We start from the raw sequence: 27,876 nt of genomic DNA, 5'->3' as shown, positions 1-27,876 counted from the left end.
TTATTATGATGCTCACAAATATTACGTATATTAATAATTCTGTAGATGTTTAGATGTTAGTATATTTTTTATTTTGCGTTAGACAGATACTAGAAATTAATCATTTTCAAGCTTTTAATTAAAAATGATCTTTTCGGGCGCATCCACCATTTTTTTTGTATATGTTAAAAATCGCGTTTTCTAGGTGGTAATGATTTGTAATTCTTGTGAAACGTCCTCAAAAATCAAAATGTAACCAATTCACATGAATATTAACACTTAAGAACAAAGGATGACGTCCAAAACTTTTCCTGTCAAACAATGTCTGTTTATGAACTCTGAAGAAAATAAGTGGTGAAAACGCCAAGTAGTCATTTGCATAGTAAGAGGGCAAAGGACATCACTTTCTCCCAAGGATGTGTTTGGTAAACAGGAAATAAACATTCACTTGGACCTATTTTTAGTAACCGAAATAAAAATTATGTCTCCAAAAATGCAAAAAGTTTTTGTGTCCTTTTAGAAGTTGCCGTCAACCCTAGTTAGATGTCGCTGAAACATGGTCGAGGGTTGCTTTTAAATAGGTCTCCCGGGGTAATGTGCGGAAGATTTGTGCACCGATGACGCAATCCCGACCGGGACGCCGTGGAACTAAACAAACCGTTACCGTGGTAACAAATAAGTGACGTCACTTGTGACGTCCGCCGGTATAGAGAGAACGGAGTTATATATCGACGACGGTGGAGATCGTCGTCATTGTGCTGCGCCGAGCGCGAACGCGAGTGCTACTAAGTGATCCTACTAGTCCACAACTTTTATATTTTTCTACTTTTATATCTGATATTTGTATAGTTTGTTTATTTTATTACTTAGAAGTTATATTTTCTCATCGTTTTATACGCTTCTGGTAAGTTTTCGCTTTTATATTTTCTATTACTTAAAGTAGCCGATTTGGCTGTTTTAGCCACAAAATCACATGCCACTCAGCTGACGAGAAGTTGGTACAAAATTTTGTAATGATCAAATATCGTTATCATTGTCATTAAACACTTGATAAATTAAATTTGCAAATCGTCGCGATCTTGTTCTGTTCATTATCAGTCACGTGATGTAGATCGCATGATTTTTTTTCTACGCATCGTTCTGTAAAGTGTGCACGGGGCTTTACCTGCCTTTGATAAGCGGTCACCTTTTTTTCGATAATTTTAATTTTCCTAGAGCTATGGAAATTTGTTATCGCTAAATTTATGCATTAAAAATAACTGCACTCGTTATCGCGGCGAATAATAACTTGGTTCGTTCAACTTCATTGCATAATGAATTCAAATTCGAATCTTCCATGTAGAAAATTGCTGAGCCCACAATGCTTTAGACGTATGATTAGATAAATATTTGTAAAAGTGGAGGTGGTATTAATATCGCGAAAAAGCGGAGTCCGCTCCTGTTTATTTATGGCCCTGAAATCGCGTCCTAATTCGAAACTTGGCATGCCATTAATGTCAACTTGATCATAATTTATCGCTCTATTTTTTCTCGCATTTTCTTGGATAATTAGATAACACCCCCGAAATTTTCCACCGGTTATAACCGGACATGACTTTTTAGGATGAATTGGGTCAATTGCAGTGTTCCGGTCGAACCTTGTGTCAGTTTTATTATTAACCGCTTCACCTTGTAATTAACAATATTCTTGCGCAAAAATCACCCGCATATTCTCGATTTCCAAAGGTTTGCTGCCTGGATTCCATTCGGATTATCCGAGTTTCGGGATTTTTTGGCACCGTGCCAGCAATCCGCTCGACATGTTTATAGGCCAAAAGTTGGCACATTTGGCAAATAAGGACACAATACGAATCCAGACGATTAACCGAAATAAACTGCCAAGAAAAAATTCGGGAACTAAACAAAGTCCAAATGGAAAACTCTGGCATCACTAGATCCACTCTCAAAGACATCCAATTTCTTCTAAAATTTAATCAGTGTATTTTGGTGCTAAAGTATATTTTTATTTGCTCAAGGGGGAGATTGTCCTCTATATCTGAGCCGTTTGAGGAAAAGACTCTCGTTTAGCGAGCTTTTAAAAGTTCAACTTTCGAATCTACTGGACAACGACTGTCATTTTAACAGGACGTCGCGACGCTCTTGTAAAATTTCCTCTTAGTCTATTTAAGGATGGTCGTCAACCACGTGACTTATGTGACGTAATGCGACCTTGCTGATTATATGGAATCATTTGTAGGACGTTTAGATTAATGTACAAATAGCGTGCACATGCATTGTGTGCCAACGCGCGTGGAAAAGACAAAGACAGACTGGCATGATCGAAAAAAGACGGAGACAAGCACGTATGATTTGCGTATTTCATCTTATAGTAGGTTTGTTTTCATATCACCGGACCCCATTGACCTTTTCGTGCTGATTCTGAATTAAAACGATGCACGCATGTTTTGCTTACTATTACACAGAATAGTGTCATCATTTTATTGATGACCTATAAGATGCGATCGTCAATGGAATTTCTTGGAAAAAACGACGACGCGCCCGGAACTGCACTTTATTTTCACTGATATTGATTGATGAAAATCAAAACAACTCATGTCAATTTTTGACAGTTTGAGGTTGATCACGAATTGATACGCATTGTCGAACTGATTGAGACAGAGATACCAACCTATGTCAGATTCCAAAGGCTTCTTTTTACGCGGTATATTTCCACTAGTCTGCATTATTAAATGGGGAAGATAAAGGTGTTATCAAGTGTTATGAAAATTTCATGGACGTCTTATCAGAATTGTAGTTGATACCCTTTTTGAATACGCTGTCCATTTTCTAGAACATTGCGCTTGTGGTCAGTTTAGAAACCTAAAAATCCTTGTTGCTCAACAGTTTTTTTGCACAATTGGCTTCTTTCGGAGTCGGAAAAAATGCGCATTTCCTCCGCACGTGCTGATAATTCCACGTGTTCTCGAGTAGATTCGGGATTTGCACAATTGCTGTTATTTGCAATCGTCAAGGTTGTGTTCCTTAGACAGAGTTCTTGAAATGTCCAAGGTTCACGTACCATCTATTAAATTATAAATGAAAACTTCCTGGTGCTCTTCCTGGTATTGTTGCATATGTGGTGTTCTTCACAATTGGATGATTGTCAGGTTCCGAATAACCTGATTACGAAGGTTCTAGAAGAGTTGGCAGATCAAATCGTGGCGTAATAGCAGTTGGTGCTTTCACCATTGATACCATTGACGACATAATTGAAGAGCGGAGCAAAAAGACCACAATTGCAACGGTGCTTTTATCTCAGTGGCGAACGTAACCTATCCTAATAATACAAGATGGCTTATATAATTTCGACCCTTCGTTTTTTCAGTTCAGTACGCTGAAACGAATGACCTTTATAACTGTTGTGACAATTTTCCTTTTATCTAACAAGGCAGAATCGCTTGGTTTAACATATTTGCTCACAACGTTGCAAAACCAACGATTAAGCAGCAAATTGGATTGATATCCGCTGACTATTCACAATTTCATGCTTTTTTTATGGTTCTATTAATACAGTCGATCGAAAATGTTTTGTTTTTCAGTGGTGAATTTTGGCTGCCGCTTAAATATTTCAGTTGTTGTTATTTTTAGAAAGCTGGCCGGTTATTCCGAAAATTTTGCTGTTCCAATATTCGAGCAACAATCAGCTGATGGCGACCATGTAGCGCAAAGTTGTGCTTTGATATTTATATAAGCTATAAAAGCACATAAAGCTCAAGTGAACGTTCTAAAACGGGGTCGTACTGGCAGATCGATAGTAATGCTGCCAACGCCCGGTTACCGTAGACACTACCACGATCAACAAACATATTTACACTAAAAGCTCTTAAAACTGAAATGGATCTTACATTGAGCTTTGACATGTCAAGTGGAGCTTCCATTAACCGAATTTGACCTATTGTTTCGCGAAAAACTCTATTATTCACGTTTTGCATAAACAAATTAAAAATAGATAGAATGACGATGGAGATGAGTGGTCTTCCTAAATTCGGATTGCACTGAAAGCAAAATTCTTGCGCTCGGTAATAACGCCGCGCAGTAATTGCGAAATAAAGGCTTTAATTGCTCTTTTTTAAAGATAATTATAAACTTTGAATTAAGTTACCTGATTCGGAGACAGCGTCTTTGTTGTTGTTTTAATTTCTTTTTAATTAAAAAAATTCTGCGAGAAGATGAAGGATAATTAACTTCATGGTACTGAACTTCTTCATTTTCATAATTAACATGCAGATAAGCGCGGGACTCGAGAGAATCGATACCAAATCACCCTATCCTTATCCAAAGGGGGGACTTTTTATACACGCCTAAACTCTGATAGATAACTTATATCACGCTGCGAAGTTTCAAACAGTTATTAACGTGATTCTAGCAAAGCCACGTCGACAATAAAATTACTCGACCATTTTCGCTGTCAAAATTTTAGGGGCGGCTTCAATGGAGCTTTCGGAGTGAAAGGAAAATCAGACGACAAGTAGGTAAAAGGATTATGCAGTTATCCTTTGAGCTGCGCTAAACGCTAGTCGGATCAAATTTGAGACAGTTTTTCCGGTTTTTTGGACCATAATTGGCTAATTTGACGTAACGGCCATATTCATATGCTAAATTTAAGAATACCGACAAAAGCAAATGTGCTTAAAATATTCATAGTCACAAGCTATCTACATTGTTCTATTACGAAGTAAAATTTATTGCTTGACTTGAAAAAATTTAAATGAAATAAAAAAGTGGAACCTTGTCCAGCGATTATTGTAAAACCAGCAGGTTTTATAGCTTTGCACGTAAATTACAAGCATACTCAAAATTAAATTAGCTGACTCGTCTATTTTTCGGACAATGTTTGACTTGAATGAGTGCTACATAACGCGAAAGTCTTGATTCTTCAGTCCTAAACCCAACGGAATTATTTCAATTGTGACGGTTTAACTCACAATAGAAAATAAATGGGATTTTTAGATTTAATTATCCACGCTTGTGTATAATAACAAATAGCTGCGGTTTGCAGAACCTATCGAGTTTTCTTGAAATAGTACGTCCGTCTTGTGGCTCGCTTTGTCCGTTTTACAAGGAAATGATACAGAAACGCGATTCCTGCTAAATTCAGGAATCTGTTAAAGTTTATGGTGGAACACATGTTGTTTACATGTACTTTATACATCAATAACACTAATGGCAATTCATGAGTGTCTGTCATCGTGCAGCTTCTGATTCTTGGGTCCATTGAAATTCACTGAGTCACGCAGAAAAATCGTTGAAGGTTGGCATAAATCAGTATGGAGATCGAAGAGGTTCTTTATCAAGTCGAGAAAAACAAATAAAACGGCCATTTGGCAACAATTAGCTGTAAAATAAACAACGCAAAACACCAAAATGTTATGACATTATTTTTGGCAGTGTGCCCCACATGATTCATAATATTATATGTCCTCGTGTCTCAGGTACAGATTTGGCAAAGGCATGTTATTTTCGTTGTGACGTCGTCGAGTCAGAATTTTCTCAATCAATAGCTTACTACTGTAGTATGTTTCCATTGGTTTTATTTTTAAACGATTTTAAGTAAACGGATTTTATTTCGGTGCGTTCATGCGCTCGCTGCAAAAATGAGATTTTTCCGATTATGCAATGCAGGATCTCGAGGTAATTGAAAGCAATCATTGGAAAATTAATTCGGTGAGTTACTAGGTGCTTGGAAGTATTGAAAATTCAATCAATACCCAAGTTAATTATTCAAAGAAACAATAACAATACAGGTCAAGGTGGACACACTGTGTGAATCCATATGAATTCAAAGTGGGAAAGGCTACCGACACGAATAAATACGCAGTAGCTCATTACTTTTCAATAGCATGAGATTTTATGCCGCGGAACAATCACGCCTGCGAAAAAGTGGGACTCGATTCGGAAATTAACTTATTTTAAGCCAACCCTTCCTGTTGCATGAACTTTCTACGCAAATCGATACTTCCATCAACTATCAAGAAATTAAATTACGTAACAACTTCACCACAACAGTTCAGATTCTAACAGGAATTCCTACAGATAAAAACACACAAATTTTGGTTTTGGCAACGTGTTGTTGCAACAGTTCATGTGCCTACGTGTAAATAATGGTCTTTTAGGACATTACATAAGGCGTTTTATAACCGCAATACAATGAGTTTCGATTGGATTTTTTACTTTTATGAAATTCAATTATGTTTACAACCATTGTAAGTATTTTTTGTTGCCAATTGAAACACGATCATTTTATAGTTACTTTGTGCGCAGTAAAGATAAAGGCATTTTATAGCGTTAGGTGGTGACCACATTGTAACAAATTTAAATGTGATCCTGAAGATTTGCTTCAGGATCGACGATACTAAAAATTATTTATTAGACGTTTATGACCATCTCGTCGTTTTGTTTTCAAAATGCATAAATCTCAAACTTTTTCGTAAACAACTCGAATCGAAGAATCTGTGAAATGTCCGTAAAAATGCGCTTTCAATGTTATTTAAAAACCAAGAATCATTATCGAACCACTCTTCAATTACGGTAATTGAAAAGTGTAGTTTCCTGTATAGACAACTTCGGAGGTCACTTTTCAGAAAGGTCAAGACTTTCTTCACGAGATTTTTCGTCGGTAATCCTGCAACGTACGCTGGGGAATTTCATTGTATTTTTCTAAAAAATGCGGACATGGTAGTGACAAATTGATTCGTTCTTTTGGCGGCGGGACACTAATTGATATGGTAATCCTTTTACATGCGCTATTTTTAGCAAATCCACAATTTGGAAGGCACGTTTTCATTTAAAGTGACATCTCTGTATTTTTTAATTAACTTCTGGAGGGATGTAGATGTTGGCAGCTCCGTCATGCACTCTCAGCAACAAAGTGAAGCCAACAGAATGAGAGAATAATTTATTTGTTGAATACGGTAAATGAAACATTTTTGGACTGAAAATGAGCGATATCTGAGTGGTTTTTTTTAAATTCTGTAACAAAAAGTACAGCAAATAAACAGGACCGTTTTATAAAAATTCATTTCATTTCACTGGAGCAATTCAGCCGGATATTAAACAGTCGAAAAACAATCTGAAAGTGTCATCGACAGTTTCGTTCTGTCTAAAAAGGCTCGAATTTTTACCTCGTAATTTCAATAAACAAGTTTTGATCTTGCATCCCGACACGTTTTATGATGTCATTTATTTATAACGACGCATTCTACGTCAGCGTGGTATGCGCAATTACTTAGTTCCCATCAAATTAAATAAAAAGCGGCGTGTTTACGTCGGAAAATCCGTGAACGGAAAAAATTACGTTAATTCTTCCACACTGTGTACTTTCACGAGGAAAAGACGTAATGATTAGTTTATTAAGTGTTAATTACGGCGCATTATCGTTGTTACGGCATCGACAGTGGAAGTAGTGACGTAAAAAAATGTGTTCAATTTTCCAGAAAATGTTGTTCATCTCTGGTTTGTGCAATTTTTCGCTTCGGTTTGTTTTCACATGCAAATTTCCGACACGACGTCCCAATAGTATTCATTTTTTATCCCATCAGTCGTTGCCTCTTCGTGTTGTGCATTGGCGTTGTTTTAATTGAAATTATCGACGCAGTTCAATGAAACGTGATACTCATAGCTGTATTAATATTTTTCGAACGTAAAACAGACAAATATGAATCGATCAGAACGAATTCAAATTAGACATGGCTAGGAATTAATTGTAATTATATCGGAAGTGTTTTAACGGGAATAAATTTGAGTTAATGGGTGATTTCTACGACTTTCCAGAGGGGAAAGTGTCGGTTTCTTATTGCTCATCTGGTTTTATGGCACATTGTCAAAACTTCATTGCCGATAAAAGCGAGACGAGATAAAAAAATTGCAAAGGAAGTGTAGAAAAGTTAGCCTTAGGTTGTCCCCGTTTGAAAGGACGAGCCGTCCCTGTCTCATTTCATTACATCGGTAATAGAGTAACTTCCTCGCAATTACCCTGTTATTCGCTGCATTTAATTTTTTAGCCGGTTAATCTGTAGTTTTGTGAATTTCCGTGTCGTGAAATTTTGGCGTTAAATTGAGACACGCTTGTTTGTCACACTGTGTTGTGATGACAGCAACTTTTCGCCCTGGTTCTTCTTCTTCTATTGGAGCATCTCCAATTCTGCAAGATTTTTCAGAGCGCGTGGCACAACCTGAAGGCCACATTACAATTCTATAATTAACTTTAGACAATGTTAATTAAGGTCTGGAAACAACCAATCAAGTGGAAATTTTGCACGCTCTTATCGGGTCATGGATTTCGTTTTTCTCGGTTATGGTGAGGTCGCCTCTTAAGACGACATCATGTAAATTTCGAGATAAGTAGCGCAAACAGTTTATTTGCTTTATTGAGCAAATTATCTCATTTGCAACGATCAAACATACGTATCAGATGTTGCCAAGTGGAAATTTTCGTGTTAGGATGGTGAATTTTATCGTCCGCCCACGCAAAACCATTGTGCAGAAAATCAATACCGCTGTAAATAAATTTGCATGACTATGGAAATGTTCAGTTTTCTGATTGAGAAAGGTGGTCGTGTCGTAGGAGATCTGATATCATCGATACGCACGATAAATCTTTATAATATGATAAAATCAAAATGGGATCCTATCGTCAGATTAATGGGCGGAAATGAGATATCGTACCGATATGAGTAATTACAAAACTCGCAAAAGTCATTCTAGAATTGTCCATCATGTTTAACCTTTCAATTATTCTTTGAATGATTGATCACAAAGCTCCAACGGAAGTGGAAGTGCTCGATCTTTTTCTATGATAAATGTCGGAAGTGCTTTGGAGCTTTCAAATTAAATTCGCTTTGCTTTTCCCGGGCTTGGAATCGATTTGACAATTTCAAAGCCCACGTACCGTTATTATGTAAGCAGTTGGGGCAGGTCTCTGTCAGGTCCTATTTTGTGAAACACACAAACGCGAATTTTATTTCATCCCTTTCGTTTGACACGGGAAAAAAATATCATGAGCTTAAAAAATCTTGGATCTTGTTATCTGCCGTGCCCAACGAAAAGCTTTAGAAGTCTTGCGTAGACGTTACAACTTGCGATCAATAACACGCAACTCGACTCGTGACGAATATAAAACTAGGTCGCACCCAAACATTCTGCTTGACACATATCTACCAAAAGTAGCCCCTCAACATATGGCTTTTAACGAGCACGGAATTTTTGCACATCCACGTTTTTTACCTTTTTACGAGCCAGCTCTTGGAAAGATCCTTTTTGACACGACGTGAGCATAAAGTAAAATCTGATTCAATAAATACCGGGGCTTCCTGTGTCTCAAAGCGACATAAAAAGATCCATTTCTCAGCGAAATCATTGATATGACGAGATTTCTTCACAGCCGTTCCACCGTTATTGACAAAAATCCGGACATTTATCATATCTATAAATAATTTCCAGTTAGCAGTTATGAAGAACACTCCGGGAATTCGTCAACTTTCATGCTTTATGAATGACGGTATTTTCAGCTCCTTCAATTTAAACTCCTCGAATTGGAAAATTTGTGTCTTTCTCAACTTTTTGGCTCCGGATCTAATTTGTTCGAGTGATGCAAAGTCGTTTCATAACTCCATTAGACGTGCATAAGGGTAAAAAGATGAGAATAATTACTTTGTCATTGCATCCCTTATACTTCACGGGCAATTTTCTTTGAGATTAAAAACCGCGTCAGCGTCATCTCTATTAAACGTGTCTTTGAAGTTGTTTAGAAACAATTTAAATTTAATCACAATGTCATCATAGTCTGTGTATCATTTTTACAGCAAGCTAACATTAAAATGGGGCAGGATGTGTGAGCTAAGAACGGTTGCAAAACTGATAAGGATATTTGGTAAAAACGTGCGCAAAAACTCCCAAAATCAATTCACAAGGTTTGGTTAAAATAAAACTGGCATTGGAGCTCTGCGGTTTATCTGAAAGTAAAACACAATTTCTATTAAATGCTAAAATTAGCGCAATTCATGTGAAAAGTATTTCTAGTAGAGTGCACACACTCTGGTGATTTTTTTTAGTTGAAATTCAAGATCAATTTGAAAAGACCATTCCGGCCATTAGTTGGCAACGAATGAATGGAAAGCCCGAGGTGCCCGTTCATTATAATTTAACGCTTCCTCTTGTTATGCATTTGATGGTTTCCGTCAGCTGAGTTGCATTTGCCCCCATTGTTGCTGCTTTCCTGTGTCTAATAAAATTTTCTTCTTTACAGATCACGTACCTTAATTTCTGAAAGAAAGAAAACTAACGGAACGCTGTAAAAATTTTATAGTAGAGAGAAAAAAATCAATGTGTTATTAAAGTCCCTCGAGAGCGATAGAAACGAAACCAGAATCCTCACACAATGCATATAGAAGTACAAGTAGCTTTGAATTTCGTAATATCGTACCTGTACAACAAACTTCCCAGAAGACGAGTGAACATATTCGGTGAAGAGTTAGAAAAAGCTTTAAAAGACAAATTCCAAGGTCACTGGTACCCAGATAAGCCTTTCAAAGGCTCGGCCTTCCGCTGTCTGAAAACCGGCGATCCCATCGACAAAGTCCTGGAGCGCGCCGCTCGTGAAAGCGGCGTTCCCATCCAAGACATCCTCGAGAACCTCCCTCAAGAACTCGCCGTTTGGGTGGACCCAGGAGAAGTCAGCTACCGCATTGGCGAGAAAGGCGCCGTGAAGGTGCTCTTCAGCGACAAGAGCGATCCTCAGGATGAGAATTCCGCCGATAGAGAGGTCACTAAAACCTTCAACCCCGAAGCTCAATGCTTCAGACCGATTGAATCGGTCAGTTGCAGCTTGAGCAACCTTAGTCTTTCACCAAAGTCGATTACTCCGTTTACTGCGAATGCCCAGACGGCTACTGTAGGCCCGCAATTGGCGGCAGTGCCGGTCTCGCAACCCAATCAGTCCATCAACAATACCATCAACCACTTAACTTCGCCCTCGGCAGCACCTTCGCCTACGTCATTGGGGAATTCCTACAAAGGGTCGCCATCGCCAGTACCCGCTTTCATACCCAGGACCACTACGCCACTTACCTTCACTACAGCCACATTTGCTCAAACTAAGTTCGGAAGCACCAAACTAAAGACGAGCAGCAAACGAGCCAATCGGTAAGCGCAAAAAATCTCAAATCTACGCTAGACAGTCTTACAGCCTTTTCGCTTCTGCTCCAGTTACTTTGCAATGTGTAAAAAGTTAAACAATGGAGGAGTTAACAGTATCTCTTTTTTGCCTTCAGAAATAAGCACTTTAAGACAGAATACAATGTTCAGAAGTCAGTCATAATTCAAATGAATTGATACAAACTCGAATTCCTCGCCTGAGTTGAAGTGCAAACCGGCGGAAACAATTAGAGTTTATCACGAGATAAGATACAAAACCGACAAATTTTGACTTTATCTCCTTTTTTGTGGAATAAATTGATCTCTAGGAGGCTGAATTTGTTATGTATAAACATAAAGCATTTCTCACTTTCTTCTTTTCCAAAATTCGAGAACACGCCGGTATTCTGGCTTACGTTAATTCTCTCTGGGCCTCTGGTGAAACGAAGCGCATAAATACTATCAGAACGGAAATAAAGTAAAACCGTTGATATCCCTACGCCGAAATTATCTAGTAATTAATATTAATTAGGCTACTTTATCGTTATTATTTACTAAAGCTTCCTGTTTTGCGTGTGGATATTGATCTCGTTTGATTTTATCCCGCAGGTTGTATATTCTGTAAAATTACTTCCTGAAACACCGTAATTATTTAACGTTTTTGTGGAGAAAACGAAGTACCATCCCCAAATCGCAAACGTTGCGTGTGAAACGGCTTTTAAACATAAATGGCCTTAGCTTGCCATAATTGCCGGTCATAATAAACTCCTAATTATTCATGTTTAAGCAGAATGGCAGACAAAAATAAAACCCTCGAAGGGTAGCCAAATACAGGGTTAATTAAAATGCATACTATTTTTGAAATATTAACTGCATAGAGCTCAACCGGTCTTGAGTGTATAATAAGGGGATTTTACCAATTAATCTAACGTGTGGAGTGTGCAAATGAAAAGTCTTGAAGCAACAAGAAATTTTATTCTGGGTTTTTACGTTACATCTAATATCGTGCGGATATTTTTAGGAAATTATGCAATCTCATCCGGCGCATCAACGCGTCAATTACTTTGGTTATTCTAAATATTGCCGTGTACCTATCGAATCGATAAAATACGATCCGCGACTTCCTTTCTATGTTATGAAAATGAAACTGCAAGGAATTCGTTTATTATTGTAAGAGTGTAACGACGTAAATAAAATCAATCCTTGCAATAAGAAATTCGCGTATGGATATTTTTACGATTTGCCTCATTAAAATCTTGCTTTGCAACCGTAAACTTTGTACGTTGTATCGTACAAAGTTACCACAATAAAATCATTACAATCCACCGTAATATCCCGTAATAAATTTCAGATAGCACTGACATTTGACCTAAAAATCGCTGGAGTTCTCGCTGATATTTTTAGCTAATTATTTGGGACAACAACAAGAAACCTTTCACACACTTTAATGGACAATTTAATTCATGTTATTGATGGGGTTGATGACTCGTGACACATGTCTCTTGTCGTTGTTGCGATCTGTCTCGATTAATCCTAATAACACCGTTGGTGAGGTAATGAAGGTTGGTTGAGACTACTTCGGCTAATCGAAAGCTCTTTTTGGCCTGAATTTGAAGGTAATTAGTTTCCTGAAAAAGTGTAGCACGGAAATTTCCGGTGGTATAAACACGCGATGTTTTGAAATCAGCAAGATTTAACGAAGGTGTGGCAAACCGAATTATTTTGGAGTCGTAATGAAATAGTTAACGCTTATAAGAGATTCATATTTGCGCTTAAAGCCCCGTTTGCGCGAACAATAACACGAGGTTGGATGAAATGTCAAGAACAATAAGTAGTGTAGTGTAAAGGCTAAGACAGAACATAATGGTGGTAGAACTTAATCCAAGTCCCTCATTGAAATTCCTCGTATATTAAGTTCCGTTTTTGTTTTAGAATGTCTCCAACCGAATTCTCCAATTACATCAAGCAGCGCGCAATGCAGCAGCAACTCCACCAGCAGCCCCCACACCACTCGCCCAGTGGTCGTGCCCTGTCGCCCGACCCCTCAGCCTATTACTTCCCGCACGGCCCCTACGGGCCCCAATTCCCCCATCGTTCCATGTTTGAGTCTTCCAACCAGTTCCTGAGCCCTGATCTGTACTCGGGCAAGTTGCCATTCGAGCACACGCCCTTAGGTCCTTACTACCCCAATAATGGGGCCGTGGGTGCACCCCCATCCGCTCCCGCAACGCCGCAAGAAAGTGGGAAGTTGATGGATAACAACTGGCCATACCCAACCACCGGCCAGTACCAGCATCTCCTGGTGGCCAACTGAGGGTCCTCCTAGAAGGCGGTTACCTGCAGCTACTTAAGCGGTTGTACCTTCCGCTGTCCCATCAGGAGCGCGTAGTCCAGCGCAGGGCGCAACTGCTGACCCCACACATCCCCTTTAGTAATAATCATAAATTATTATCTTATATATTATAAGAGAAAGATCCCAGCTTGATACTTGATAGATTTTTTTATAAATCGTAGTCATACTAGATTAGATGTTTCTTACTTTATATAAATGGTGTTTACAGTATTCTTGTAGATTAGAGTGTTTTCTAAATTTTTTATATTGTATGTATTTTTTTATTTTTGTATGAAAAGCTCAAGCTGACATCTAGTCCCATAAAATTCATGTATATGTATTCAATAAGTGTTGGCATATCATGTCGGGTCCTACAAACCAGGAGATTTTATTTCGTGCTCGTTTCAAGCACACTTCACTTGACCAAAGTCCCATCTATAGATAACGGAGAAGGAGCCCAAAACTAACGCAATAATGTGATCTGTTTTAAACCAAATTCAATTTGTGATATAATAACGGAAACGGGAAATGTGACGCGGGTCGTCGTGTGAAGCGTGCTTTAGTCCGTTCAGTATTGCATGCTGCAACCCAAGTTTTGATGTGGGTCCTAGATGCTTCCTTTTATTCTCAAATTTAAAAAAGAGATGAATTGTTACTATTTTGTACTGCTTGTTTTTTTGTGTTTTTTTTATTTTCCACTGATGTTTTATTTTTATTTGTATAAATTGTTGAAGTTAATAATAATATATATTTTGTTATGAGCTGATAGTTTGATTGCACTTTGTTACTTTTGTCTGCGTACCTGACGTTGTTAGAAATATCATTCTAGATCAATTTCGATTCTATATCTAGCTAATTTGTTATTGATAAGTAGACTCACGTCTCTCAACGAAAATCAAACTTATTCACAAGTAATAGCTTCTTCTGTGTCTTCCGGAATATTGGCATTATACAATACGATAACTATACGCTTTTTTGTAATATTTAAATTGGAGTAGTTGATAGAATGTGTCGTGTTGTTTGTTAGTGTAACTAAAAAATGTAATAGTCGCACTAACAAGCACCACTTTGATGTACAGGTGTGATGCAAGGAACGAGGAAGGAAGAAGAAGAAGAGGCAACGGAGAACAAGTACAAATCATTGTGACCTATTGTGGGATGTTGGTATTCCGGATACTAACAATGAAATTATTTTTCACTCGTTCTCGCAAAATTACGAAAATCAACCATACCTGAAAGAAAAAAAAATTGTGATTGTCGATGCTTTAGTCTTTCCAAGTGATATAAACGAAGTGACTAGATCTGAAAGGAAACATAGGCAATCTTGCAACATCCGATTGATATCGAATCGAGTAATAATAACATAGTTTATTTTATTACAATGCGAGATATTTAGCACAATTGATAAGTTAGTAGGAAATTGGGATAAACACTTGAACAAGTTACTAGTTAGATTTTCCCTCCACACGTGATAAAAACTATTTTTTTAAGCTTTCAAAAGTAAGAAAAAAAAGGCGTTTCTTCTAACGCCGATTTTTGAATACGGGATAAGTTTTGCCTTTTCAGACGGTTGTAGGCAGTCGTCAACGGTGTATGCGTTACCTGTGAAGTTACTAGCATTTTAAGATATTATTTTACTCCTTCAAAAGCACTAACGTAATATCTTAACATCGACTAGTCGCAAGCTACACAATGTACATGATTCATATTTATAGATTACTCAATTATTTTATATACTTGCTTGTACGTATTTGCATTTTATCTAAGATCTGTATATAATCCTAGTTACTTGTTGTTTATAATTCGTGTATCTTGTAATCGTATATACACTGTAGTAGACATTTTATAGTTCAATTTTAAGAGCAAGTGGTCGCAATTTTTATTTTCTCTCTCCTCCACATCTTCATAGAAAAATTACATTCTTGCAAAAGCTTTTGGTGGCGAGATAAAAGTGTACGGTGGTATTTAAAGACTTGTGACCACTTGTATTTCTTTATAAGATACAATATTACAAGTAGGGACTGATGCCCAAATGGAATGTGATGGCTCTTTTTTACTACCGTAGTAGAATATAATAGATTAGAAAATCTTGCGACAGGACATAGACTTGGCCCCAGACCAGGACAAACAATTCCTGTGCAGGCCTATTTATGTACATGTATGTCACTTATCTGTGTTAGTTTGTTATTACATCTCTATTTAAATTATTAATTGTGACTAAGTCGTAGGTATCTATATTTCATATATAGTGAGAACGGATTTTCCATCCCGTTATAAAATAAGTAATATGTGTATAATAGTCTATAATTTTTCATATTGTTGTACGATTTTTAAGTTTATATTAAAATGTTTGTGCATTAATTAGCTTAGTCTTTCAATCCTCCCACAAACTTGAACTTGACGCATTTTCTCGTCTAAATATTTATTCGTTCTATAAACATATCCATTTGACCCGTTTCCGTCTAATCGATACACGAACTTGTATTTTACCCAGACAGGCTCAATTATAAATAAAGTTTCAATTAATAACCCTCAACGTATCGATTTATCATCCCTTAATAGCTGGGTCAAGGTTCCCAAGGCCACGGTCTAGGCGCTAATCAATATGAAACGGTGCCCCGTTAAATCTCCGAACAAAATGTTGCTGTAACACACAGAAATTAATGAAAAGAACAAAGTTTATAACCCGGAGAACTCGAGGGGGACGTGAAACTAATTGCTACGAAATTTACTTAACTGAAGCTCGCCACTTTCTGCTAATCGATGATAATAAGAGTTGTATGTTTGGGTGTTAACGTTCATTCGCTTCATTTCCGTACTCAAAACTTGAAAAATTAGTCGAGAGATGCAAGCATTTGACATTGTAATAAACAGAAAGCCTCATTGTGTATTGTGACGAAAATGCCTAAAGCTCCGTTGATTGTGTAGTCACAGAGATTTGCTTTTGTCGCAATTATGTGAATACAAGGGCGAAGCTCCTCTTCGTTATTATTCTCCAACACTATCTTCCGACTAAAATAAAGGATGCTGTAATGGAAACGGGCATCAAAGACCTGAATAATGGACTCTTCAAAAAAAATTACAATGTCGGAATATTTTAATTAATTTAATTCTAGTCATTACGAATCTCTTATTTTTATTAATCTATATCATTGACGTCAATTGAGGAAAATTCTTATTTCATAGAACATCACATTTACTATTCATGATCATAATATTGTCGTATCATTTATGTATTTATACATCGGATGAAGGTTACCAATTAACTATAATCAATATTTTTATTCGCTTTCCTTAATTTAATGTATTTTTCGATACTTTTCATGTTCGTGTTACACTTTCATGATAATTTGTGTCAGTGGTGATAAAAAAAATAGATTTGGAGTATTCAATTTCGGGATTTTCCATTACCACAATGATTGTGTTTTTTCATGTGATTATTATCAAACACCAATGTTTGGTAGGGGTAAATTTTAACATATTTGCATTAAACTTTAGTTGTAGGTCAAGTAGCACAATTCAGTTTCTTATGTGTTGAGCATGCGGGATGATTATCGCTCTTTTATTTCATTTTCTCTTCGTTTTTTTCTAGTTTGCCGTTTACATTTTTATTCTTCCTGCTAGTTCTTTTCAACTACTTCTGCATGGAAACCAATTATTGTTTTTATATTCATTATATAACATTTGCTTTTATATTTCTTTCTTCTCTTTAGGTCTTGTACAATTTCTTCGTTTTTTTTTTTCAATTTCTTAAAATTTACAGCTTCTGTTAGGCAACCAACAATACTGCGTTGTGTAATGGTTTGTATATATTTTTGACCATATGTGAAAGAAAATTACGCTGCGAAATAACTTCTTACCTTCGAAAAGTTTTAATAGCAAAAAAATGTAAACAAAAGTTGTAAACATGAAATTTTTATTGTAAAAAATCAATACATCGTAACCTACATCTAACTGTATGTACATATTTCTCAGGCACAAACGACCAAACAATTCAATACCAATAACATAACGGACAAATGTAATGCACTGAAAAATTGAATAACAGTTATATAATGTATCAAATATAAAATATCTTACTTATACAAGATACGTCAGAAAGGATGTGCTTGTATAGTGTGCGTCCTTAAATCTTTTGGTAATTCAAACGATTTGTTACAAATCGAACATGAGAACATCTGTTTAGAGCCACCCGTCGGCTTGAAACTCGACATAGCCTTTGTTGGCGCAACGGGTTTATTTGGATTACCAGTAATCATTTTCTGCTTCTCGTGCACTTTCAAGTGTATAGCCAAAGAGTTTGGCTTTTCAAAAACACGATCACAGTAGTGACATTTATGTTCTTGCTGATCTTTATGGAACTGTCTCACATGAGTTTTCAACATTTCTATCTTACTAAAACCGGCTGGACAATGGGTGCAGCCGTAAGTCTTCGTTTTGGGTTGCTTTTCAACAATAGCGTGGAAGCGCCTATGTTGCTCGTATTCATCTTGAGAACTAAAATCTAAATTGCACATGGTACATCGCGCAGGTAAAACTGTAGCATTAACATTTCGATGTTTCTCAAGGATATGTATCTGCAGAGCCGTGTCATTTGGTAAAGTAGCGCTACATGTTGAACACTGAAACAGCGATGGCTCTGTCTTTGGTTCCTCTTTAATCTTAATTGGGGGTTGCGTTTGAGATTCAACTTTATTGCGTTTGTGCCAGCCTTGGTGAGCGTACAGAGCCGACATTGAAACAAACGCTTTACCACAAACACTGCAGCCGTAGTTTTTGTCCTTCCGTTGTACAGATTTGTAGTCCTCCATATGCTCATCTTTCATGTGATTCGACAACTGAAGAGCCGAACTGAATGATATTTTGCAATATTTACAATAAACAAGAGCTTGTTTGTTCTTGAGCACGGGTCGTACCTCCCGAGCATGCTTCTCTTTGTGTTTTTTCAACGCTACTTTCGTGGTAAAAGTCTGCACGCAGACATCACAGGTAAAAACGAACGGAGCCTTAAGGTCAACTTCACTTTGTTCATCGGACAGGGTCGGCATGCCGTCGTCATCCGCCTGTCCATGACCTTCAGCCTTATGTAACTCCAAACTCGCTGCACTGTCGAAAGCGCAGTGACAAACGTTACACCACACTTTTTTGGTACTCTTTTTGGCACTTTTAGTTGTGGGGCTCCCGTGAGATTTCATGTGACTCTTCAAGTTAGATTTGGTTGAAAAGACTTTAAAGCAACGTTTGCAAGTGTGGTACGACTCAGAGTCCTCTTCATTCGTGTCTTCTTCCGTTGAGGGGTGGACAGGGGATGCCCCCAATTGCAACAACTTCTGGTTTTGTCTCTCGTGCATTTGCTTATGCATAAAGTATGAGCCGCCGGTGAAGAACACTTTTTCGCAATATTTACATTGTCTGGGGAAGCTTCCACTGCCTTGGAGCTTGTTCTCGGGATGTTTCTTTCTGTTATGGTCCCACAGACCGCCGTAAGCCGAGTAGTTTCTATTGCAGAGCTTGCAGGTGAACTTCTTAGGCTTTTCTTCGGTTTCCACCGATTCCAGTACTGGCATGTTCTCGTGTTGCAACTTATGTTCTTTAAGCTGTTCTTTCGAAGTGAACATTCTATCACAAATCTCGCACATCATAACGATGTTGTTGGCTTCATCACTGTTGGGACTCGCCATGGTACTCTTATAAGCTTGCGTCTTGGAATCTCTGTACAGTTTAAGATTGAGATGGACACTCCGATGTTGGTCTAGTTCAGACTGGAATTGGAACACTTTTCCGCATTCTTTGCAAGTCTTTTTCTTGTGCATTCCTTTGTGTTTTTCCCACTCATTCGTACTGAACATGCCTCCACAGTCAGGACAACAATATATAGAATCATCCACTTGTTCCGGTACTTCTTGCTGGAAATGCGTTTTGTAGTGTCGGAACATGTTATTATTGCTTGAATATTCCCGGGAACAAACAGGGCACACCGTCCCTGGAACCCTCTGGATCAGTACAGGGTTGATAACTTTTCCCTCTGAGGAGTCTTCAGATTCCAATATCGGTGGTTTGAAAGAGCTTCTTCGTTTAGCAGGCACTATATTACTTTCATCAGCGTGCTCGCGCTTCACACTCTGTCTCGTCGATGAGGTTCGTGGAGGAGTCAACGACCACTTCCTCTGTTTATAATTATCATCTTGAAGTAGAACAAAACCTTCGGAATTATCATGAACTTGAGCAGCATGCTTCTGGAAAGCATCCAAAGTCTTCAGAGTAACGAAGCAAACATCACAATAAAACTCAACAAGACAACTAACATAAGCGTGGTCTTTATAATCCTCCAGTGATGTAAAGAGTCGGCCACAGGAGCATTTGTAAGGCAGCTCGATATGACTGTGGTCCTCATCAACATGTGTACAGAAATCTTCGTGGAAAGAGTACATAAACCTGCACTGAGTGCACTTGTAATTCTGATAGAGACGAGTCTTGACTTCGCTGCGTTTCTTTAAATTCGACAACTTAATCAGAGTTTCTAAATTCGACCTTGGGCACCTCAAGTAGTGCCTTGTACTCGTCGATCTATCGGTGAAAGTGATCATACAATGGTAACAAGTAAAGACAGGGAACCAAATACGTAACGCTCGTAAATGTGACAACAGTCCTTTCAAATTTGGGTGTAACACGTTATGACATGCACATTTCAAACTCTTGTGCATTTCGACCATTGCTTTACACTTCGCAATGTAACTGTTTTCAATCCTGGAAAGAGCCTCTAATGATATTGGTGGTGTTGAGTTCCTCTGTAGGAGTTTGAGACCCGCCGCGAATAAAATCTTCTTCTCTTCAGGAGTTGGTTCGGTGACTTTGGGCTCGTTGGTGACCACTGACGAGTCCATAGAACTCTGCGACCTCTCGTCCTGACTCAACGAACCTGTGAAAGATAATTGCGTCACGGTTATCTTGGTGATAAAGTCGACCTAAACCATGCAAAAAAGCCTCAAAACGGTCCACTCGAGAAACAATTCTCAGGGAAAAACTTCGCACTCACCGACATCTAATTCGGTTACAGAATGAGTTTTAACTCCATGAATGATCTTCTCGTGTTTCTTACGGTTGCCCGATGAACTGAATTGTTTCCCACAAAATTTGCATTTTCGTGAATTTCCGTCCCAAGCTACAGAAAATAAAACATTCCACTAACTACTCACAGAAACAACGTCTAACTCACCGATATCACCATTGCTCGTGAGTTGCGAAATTGGGGACGTGGCGAGGACTTCAATGTCGACGTCTTCCTCTCCTCCTTGTGGGGTTAAAGGCGGTGGAAAGTCGTTGTAGTCTTCCTCGAGTTGCTCGTTTTTTACTACGGGAACTTCACCGTTCACCATCACCACGTCGGGGATAAGAGCGTCGTTTTCGCTAGCGTCGATGGGCTCCTCTTTGATTTGGATGTTCTATAGAGAAAGAGGAAGTAGAAGGGAGTAACAAGAGACGTGTTTTTGTGTTTTTACCCCATCGGAAAGATCGCCGGCGTTTAGGTTCATCCATTGCTCGAGCTTGGTTTGGTTTTCACAGCAGGAGAGCTTGAAGGATTGCCAGTTGTTTACTTTATCTATGCACTGGAGGCACACCAGAGTTGAGAATTTGTCGTCGCTCAAGATCTGTTCAAAAAAAAATCAAAATGATGATCATCTCTAGATTCTGAGCACACCACAAATAGTTTTGATAGTGTGATAGTTCAAGATCGGAAATTTGATATCAATCGATCATAATATGTAAAGTAGCAACTTTTTGCTCCTATGTTTACTGTTAGGCAACAAGTGCGACGACTTGGATCTTTACAGAAGCTAGAAAAAAACCAAAAGTGCCCTTAAGCTCTGCAAGACCTATTAATGCAGTAACACACATACATAATTATTCATAAGAAACATTTCCGCAATAAGTAGTATACCGTTAATATCAACATTTACGTCTAATGCTTTCAATTGAACACTTCTAATTCATTTGACGTCAACACGTTAATATCTTAATCTAAACTTTGTCCGCAGTTAAAAATAAACACGCTTTGGTGGGCGTTTTCAAAAATAAAAAGGTCTTAAAGAAAATAATGTAATTTACACGTGAATGGCACACCTGTGATTTCTCGAATTGATGCGCTTTGGAGATATTCGCAATGCATGACTGTAATAACAAAATTAGACGTGATTATAGATGCAGAAAGGAATCTAGTAGATAACACACAACACGAATTCTAAAATTGGTTCAATCACTTTGTTTTGTCTAATATTAAAATCGATGGTATTTTTATGTTGTTGATTATAAAGCGTTCGTGATTAAATGTGACAATAAGTACTAAATTCGTGAAAATCATAAAAGTGGCCAATCTTCATTACATGCGGTTACAAAAGGAGTTTCAGTAATCATGAAAGAAGAAAAAAGTACATAAATAACAGATAGGAAATGCATAACAGAAGCAAAGTGCACAATGTTCGAAAAAACAACCTTGACCTTAACAGTGATATGAAGGTTTGAACGGTTTACCTGGCTCTTTAAAAATATCAAAATCGATAGTGAGACTGTTAAACACAGCGTCATCAGTCATAAATTATCAAAATGATCTGCTCACACATCTACATGAATAGAACAAGAAACGCTCAATATCCATTTTTTAATTGAAAAAAAAGCAATGAAGTCTTTCAAATCAACAATTTGGTTTGTGGGCGAAGCTTCTTAGTACAATCAAATACATATTACTAATTTGTTTTAAGTTCGGCATAAGAAACAATTTAAAAAATCATAAAACTATGACTCAGGTTGATCAAGCATTCTTTTGATAACACGTACAAGAGATAAGATAATTAGCATGTAAGATGAATCGTTGCTAAGGCAAAGTTACCTCTAGCAGTTGCAGCTACTGAAATAGCCTTCAATTACACTTGAATCTTGTAAGGTTTCTAGGATTTTCTTCACGTGGAAAGGAAGGAATAACGCGGGGAAATTTAAAGGAAACAGTTTAGTTTTGGAGAGAATCAATAACGTTTTTCACCCTTCAAATAAACTAATAATCATCGTGATGATTATTAAAAGTAACCACCTTGTTCTCTAAGAGGGATATAAAATTCCAAGAAGACGGAAGGGTCTAGAGCACGCGACGATGATGCATTATTAATCCGCCTTTAATCCTCCTCTAATGACCAACTCTAAGTTTTCCAAGAATTAAGAATAAAGTCCGAATCTAATTTTTCAATGCATGGAAATGCATACTGAGCAGTGCTGCTCTTGTTGATATAGCGCTCGGGCATATAGGAATGATGATGTGGCCTTGTGAAGAATATGGAGGTACACGAGCGTCTTCCTGCACTCGATAATTGAAGACGATTTTAAAATCCTGCATGCGCTAGTTGCATTCTATCAAAGGAAGCAAAGTAAATACGTAAATATCGCTTCCCGTTGGTGTATGAAGGGTGATAACACATCTCTCCTCTATATTGTAGATAAACGAAAGCTGATCGCGAGCCATAAGGTCTACAATCCGTGCATTCCTTACGGAAGAATCGCCGTATGTGTCCACCCACCTTCCATTCAATTCTTTGATGATTAGTCAATTATCCGCGAATTCCGAGCCTCAACAAGCTTGACTCAACTCACCTCGACTCCTAAAGAAGCTGAAATCTTCTGTTGTAACCCTCGATCTTCTACACTTTCATCAAAAACCGACTTTAGATTGTCCAAAGATTCAGACAAACACAGTCTGCAGCACGAATTGAAATTTGCCAGTCTCGATTCCGCCATCGTTTTGCCTTTAAAACCACACTCGAAAGGAATTTAACGCGTGTAAGACGAAATTCACCCCGAATTCACAATGCATGGCAAAACTGGGGCATGTTTCTATGAACGCTGACTGCCTGGAACGGGTACGCCATGACTATGAGCTCCCCACTCAAGCCTCAGTCAGGATATTCAACGGAACGCTGGTCGTTGAGCTGCTTGCAATGGTGGGAAGAAATAGCACCGATCATAGAACGCCTCTTCGCGGCACCTTCGCGTCTCTTTGTTGAAGGAAAATTCTTCTTCCAAAAGATGATTCTGACATGGATTCAGCTCAAACTCCTCCAATTTCACCTCTCTGCGAATGTTTCCTTCTTTGGTACTCCGCTATCACCTTTAATTTCAGCGCCGTAAATCTCAGTATCGATTCATGACGAGTGCTTCTTAAACTCGCATGTGACACAGATTAGTCTTCAAACTCCACAAATTACTTATTTAGTTCTCTTTTACATCATCATAGAGATTTATCTTTGGATCGAGGCAAAAGGGGTCAAAGCGCTCATGCTTCAATGACATCAATTAAAGTTCAAACCATGAAAAAACCTCATAAACTTGCCACCAATTGAGCCCACAAAAACAGGAAAGTCTCTGTTTCTTGAAATTTTAACTCTTTCAAAGAGAACCTTCTTCGGTACCAAATTTTCGTGAAATCTTGAAAGCCCGAGGTCCAAAAACCATAACTATCCAACTCTCTCCTATGCAAATGTGGTGCCCTAGCAGCTCGCCAATCCTCCCCTCTCTTTATTAATACGCTTTTCTTGCTAAACCCACAAAGAAAACGGATTTTTAAGAAGAATGAGCAATTTTTTGAGCCTGCAAAGACCAAATTCCAAAATGTTACAGTTTTTAAATTTGCAAATAAAAAAAAATCCCGCGCCTGCGCAGTAGTGCCAACGTAGCGGTTGTTGCCATCAAATCGATAACAAAACAGTGAAACGTTTAATAATTCATAATAAATGTGTTTAAAATTGAATTCCTTGCAACAGGAAGACTCCCCGCTTAAAATACCATCGCTCAATATATAAACAGCCCCTCAAATGACTAGATGAGCACGTAACCTCACTTTCCCGGCTCGCGATTTTTCAGTTTTTCTAGCAACAGAAACGAGTTGAATATCCACGTGTAGTTGTTTTGGTCACTGCCTTAAAATGTCGAAAAGACACGCTGACGACAGCGGGAGCTCCAATCTGCCCCCTATCAAAAAGATCCACTTTGAGCCCCATTTAATAGGGCCGGTGTCCACTCTGGAAGAAATGGACATAAAGGTTTTGCAGTTTCAGAACAAGAAGTTGGCTCAGGTACTGGTTTAACTATGTGGGGCTCTTTTTTATGTCTTTTTTAGAGAATTGAGCAACGCTATAGAACTGAGCAAGAGCTGCGGCAAAGAATTGAGCAGTTGGAGAAGAGACAGACTCAAGATGACGCTATGTTGAACGTTGTCAATCGCTATTGGAACCAACTGAATGAAGATATCAGAATTCTGTTGCAAAGATTTGATGCCGAGACCGCTGATGAATCAGAAAATAAAAGTACAACATTCTTCTTAAATTATCATGTATTAACAGTCAAATTACAGACGAGAACGAGGCGACAACATCATTTTTGTTGCAACTATCCACTTGGGACAAAGATGAGCTTAATGATAAGTTAGCCAACAGAGTTCAAGTTTCTAGAAGAGCTGTGGCTAAAGTTATCCAGGCGTTTGACCGGCTGATGCAGAGGAATGAGAAGATCACCTTGGCACTCAAGGGGGAGTTAGAAGGGCGTAAGTTGTAGGCAACCCGCTTGAACTTCTCTCATTTTGTTATTTAGAAGACGCCCCCACTGTTGACGAAGTCATCTGCCAAACAAACGTCCAACTTCAGGCTGAAAATCGCAACCTCCAAGCTCTTCATACTTCGCTCCACGAAAAATACCATCTAAACAGTCTGAAGGTCGCAGAACTTCACGACTCTGTGACCGCTAAAGAGACAGAAATCGCTGAGTTGAAGAACCAAATTGATGATCTTCAGTACGAACTTGAGAAGGTCCGCAACAGAAACGATAAACTCGAGACTCACCTGGCTGAAGCTATTGAGAAACTGAAGAGTTACCACCAGTTGCATGGAGATCCTGAAAAAGGGCCTCAACAGAAACAAGTCCAGTCTAACGTTTCCCAGGCCAAGCTTGAAGACTTGATGAAAGAAGTTGAAGAGCTGACAGAACTTGCCAATACTAGACTTCTGGAGTTGGATAAACTGCACCAAACCCACAGAGAGACTCTGAAAGAAGTTGAGAAACTAAAGATGGACGTGGGTATCACAAATCACCAAAGATCTCCTCCTGAAGGGTGTTTTTACAGATCCGCCAGCTCCCTGAAAGCGTCATCGTGGAGACAACCGAATACAAATGTCTCCAGTCCCAATTTTCTGTCCTGTATAACGAATCCATGCAATTGAAAACACAGTTGGATGAAGCAAGGCAACAACTCCAATCCAGCAAGAACGCCCACTTGAGAAACATAGAAATGATGGAGGTTTGTGCTGCTTTTCCTCCCTTCATTCTTACAAATTCTATTTCTAGAGCGAAGAACTGATTGCCCAAAAGAAACTCCGTCAGGAAGTCATGCAACTGGAAGACTTCCTAGCGCAACTCCGCAAAGAATACGAAATGCTGCGAATCGAATTCGAGCAAAATCTCGCTGCCAACGAGCAAACCGGACCCATCAATCGAGAGATGCGACATTTAATCACTTCTTTACAAAACAACACGCAGCAACTGAAAGGTGAAGTTCATCGTTACAAGCGAAAGTACAAGGAAGCCAACGCGGAAATACCAAAACTAAAGAAAGAAATTGATGATATCTCAGCTAAGCTAGCGCACGTTCAAGGTGCCAACCAAGAATCGAAAGAAAACATCAAAAAGGAAGTGGTAAAAGAAGAAGATTCTAGTAGCGAATCCGCACAAATTAAAGAAGAACCGACGACTGCTTCGGCGGTGAAAAAAGAAGAAGATGAATCAGAGCAGAATGAAGAAGGTGACGGTGAGAAGGCTAGCAATTCTGGGAACTCGCCGTCGGCGAAGAAAGAGCCTGGAGTGAAGCAGGAAAAGGGGATGGTGAAGAAAGAACCGATGGTGAAAACGGAGAAGGATCATCGTGAAGCACAAAGAGTGAAAGATGCCAAAATGGTTGAAAGCGACATGGTTAGGGATTTAAAGAATCAATTAAAGTAAGTGGTAGGTAGATGGGACGTCCACTGGAGTGACTTTTCTCTTCTCCAGGAAAGCCTTGAATGAACAGAAGGAGATGAAACTTCTTCTGGATATGTACAAAGGAGTTAGCAAAGAGCAGAGAGATAAAGTTCAATTGATGGCCGCGGAGAAAAAGCTAAGAACTGAGTTGGATGACATAAGGCAACAGATTAAGAAGATGCAGGTTGGTTCAGTTCAACTTTAAATCTGTCCTTAATTCATTAGTTTCACAGGACAGTAAAAGAGACGACAAGAGAAAACTAGCCGAAGATGAAGCTTTAAAGAAGATCAAACAACTAGAAGAACAAAAGTACGAGCTTCAGAAACAGGTAGCATCTCAAAAACCGTCTGATGGCAACTGGGGCCATAACGTCTTGCACCAAATGCGCCCATTTGTAGGTTCCCACGAAGAAGAGGCTCTGTTAAACGAAATGGAAGTCACAGGTCAAGCTTTTGAAGACATGCAAGTATTGTTGTAACTTTCAAGTGAAGCACAATTCTAAAGAAACTTCTCCTAGGAACAAAATTCACGTTTAATTCAACAGTTGCGAGAAAAAGACGATGCTAACTTTAAGCTCATGTCGGAAAGGATCAAATCTAACCAACTCCACAAATTAGCGAGAGAAGAAAAAGACGTTTTGAAGGAGCAAGTCAGTACCCTGACGACACAAGTGGAGGCTGCAAATTTAGTTGTAAGGAAACTAGAAGAAAAAGAAAGGATTTTGCAGAACACTTTAGCGACGGCTGAGAAGGAACTCGCTCTTAGACAACAGGCGATGGAAATGCATAAAAGAAAAGCGATTGAAAGTGCTCAGTCCGCAGCCGATTTGAAGCTACATTTAGGTATTCACCTTATTCACAATTTCTTTTACTTATTTATGTTTGCAGAGAAATATCACTCCCAAATGAAAGAAGCCCAGCAAGTCGTCGCAGAAAAGACAAGTTCTCTAGAGGCAGAAGCGTATAAAACTAAACGACTCCAAGAAGAAATAGCGCAACTCAAACGCAAAGCGGAACGAATGAAGAAGATGGAACTCGCGGGAACAACTCTGGATGAAGTGATGATGGAAGAAATCCGCGAATATAAGGAAACTTTGACTTGTCCGTCTTGCAAAGTCAAACGGAAGGACGCCGTTTTATCAAAGTGTTTCCACGTGTTCTGTTACGACTGTCTTAAGACCAGATATGAAACAAGACAGAGAAAGTGTCCCAAGTGTAATTGCGCTTTTGGGGCTAATGACTATCATCGTCTATTTTTATCGAATTAGTTTTATTTTTATTGTAGGCATTTTAAGGATGTGGTATTTATAATATACATTATATACGACGATGCGGATTTTTACCCTGGA

General features: G+C 38.5%; 3 protein-coding genes across 4 annotated transcripts; 2 read left to right on the top strand and 1 right to left on the bottom strand.

Moving 5' to 3' along the window:
* The first annotated feature begins 725 nt into the window (after positions 1–725).
* On the top strand, positions 726–14,241 carry LOC148168218 (uncharacterized). Its single transcript, XM_088045562.1, has 3 exons — positions 726–883; positions 10,262–11,157; positions 13,081–14,241. The coding sequence occupies exons 2-3, from the start codon at positions 10,394–10,396 to the stop codon at positions 13,460–13,462; spliced, it is 1,146 nt and encodes a 381-aa protein (XP_087901688.1). The 5' UTR covers positions 726–883; positions 10,262–10,393; the 3' UTR covers positions 13,463–14,241.
* Positions 14,242–17,379: 3,138 nt separating this feature from the next.
* Positions 17,380–23,484, bottom strand: LOC148168217 (uncharacterized). 2 transcript variants are annotated; one of them, XM_088045847.1, is made up of 5 exons: positions 23,117–23,484; positions 20,980–21,129; positions 20,697–20,922; positions 20,517–20,642; positions 17,380–20,399 (listed from the first exon to the last, which is right to left on the bottom strand). In XM_088045847.1, exons 1-5 carry the CDS (start codon positions 23,258–23,260, stop codon positions 17,575–17,577), a joined length of 3,471 nt encoding a protein of 1,156 aa, XP_087901973.1. In that variant the 5' UTR covers positions 23,261–23,484; the 3' UTR covers positions 17,380–17,574. The 2 variants fall into 2 exon arrangements, with proteins under 2 accessions (XP_087901973.1, XP_087901974.1); XM_088045848.1 differs by lacking the exon at positions 20,517–20,642.
* A 686-nt stretch (positions 23,485–24,170) lies between these two features.
* Positions 24,171–27,855, top strand: Bre1 (E3 ubiquitin-protein ligase Bre1). The gene is made up of 10 exons (XM_088044649.1): positions 24,171–24,594; positions 24,639–24,825; positions 24,873–25,061; positions 25,109–25,587; positions 25,638–25,811; positions 25,859–26,505; positions 26,558–26,711; positions 26,761–26,994; positions 27,046–27,370; positions 27,416–27,855. The coding sequence occupies exons 1-10, from the start codon at positions 24,445–24,447 to the stop codon at positions 27,793–27,795; spliced, it is 2,919 nt and encodes a 972-aa protein (XP_087900775.1). The 5' UTR covers positions 24,171–24,444; the 3' UTR covers positions 27,796–27,855.
* The last annotated feature ends 21 nt before the right edge of the window (positions 27,856–27,876 follow it).

The sequence above is a fragment of the Gnatocerus cornutus genome, chromosome 9 (assembly GCF_029298725.1).
Source record: "Gnatocerus cornutus isolate USDA-ARS CGAHR chromosome 9, icGnaCorn1.1, whole genome shotgun sequence".
Classification (NCBI taxonomy): Eukaryota; Metazoa; Arthropoda; class Insecta; order Coleoptera; family Tenebrionidae; genus Gnatocerus; species Gnatocerus cornutus.
This window is presented reverse-complemented; position numbering and strand designations above follow the sequence as displayed.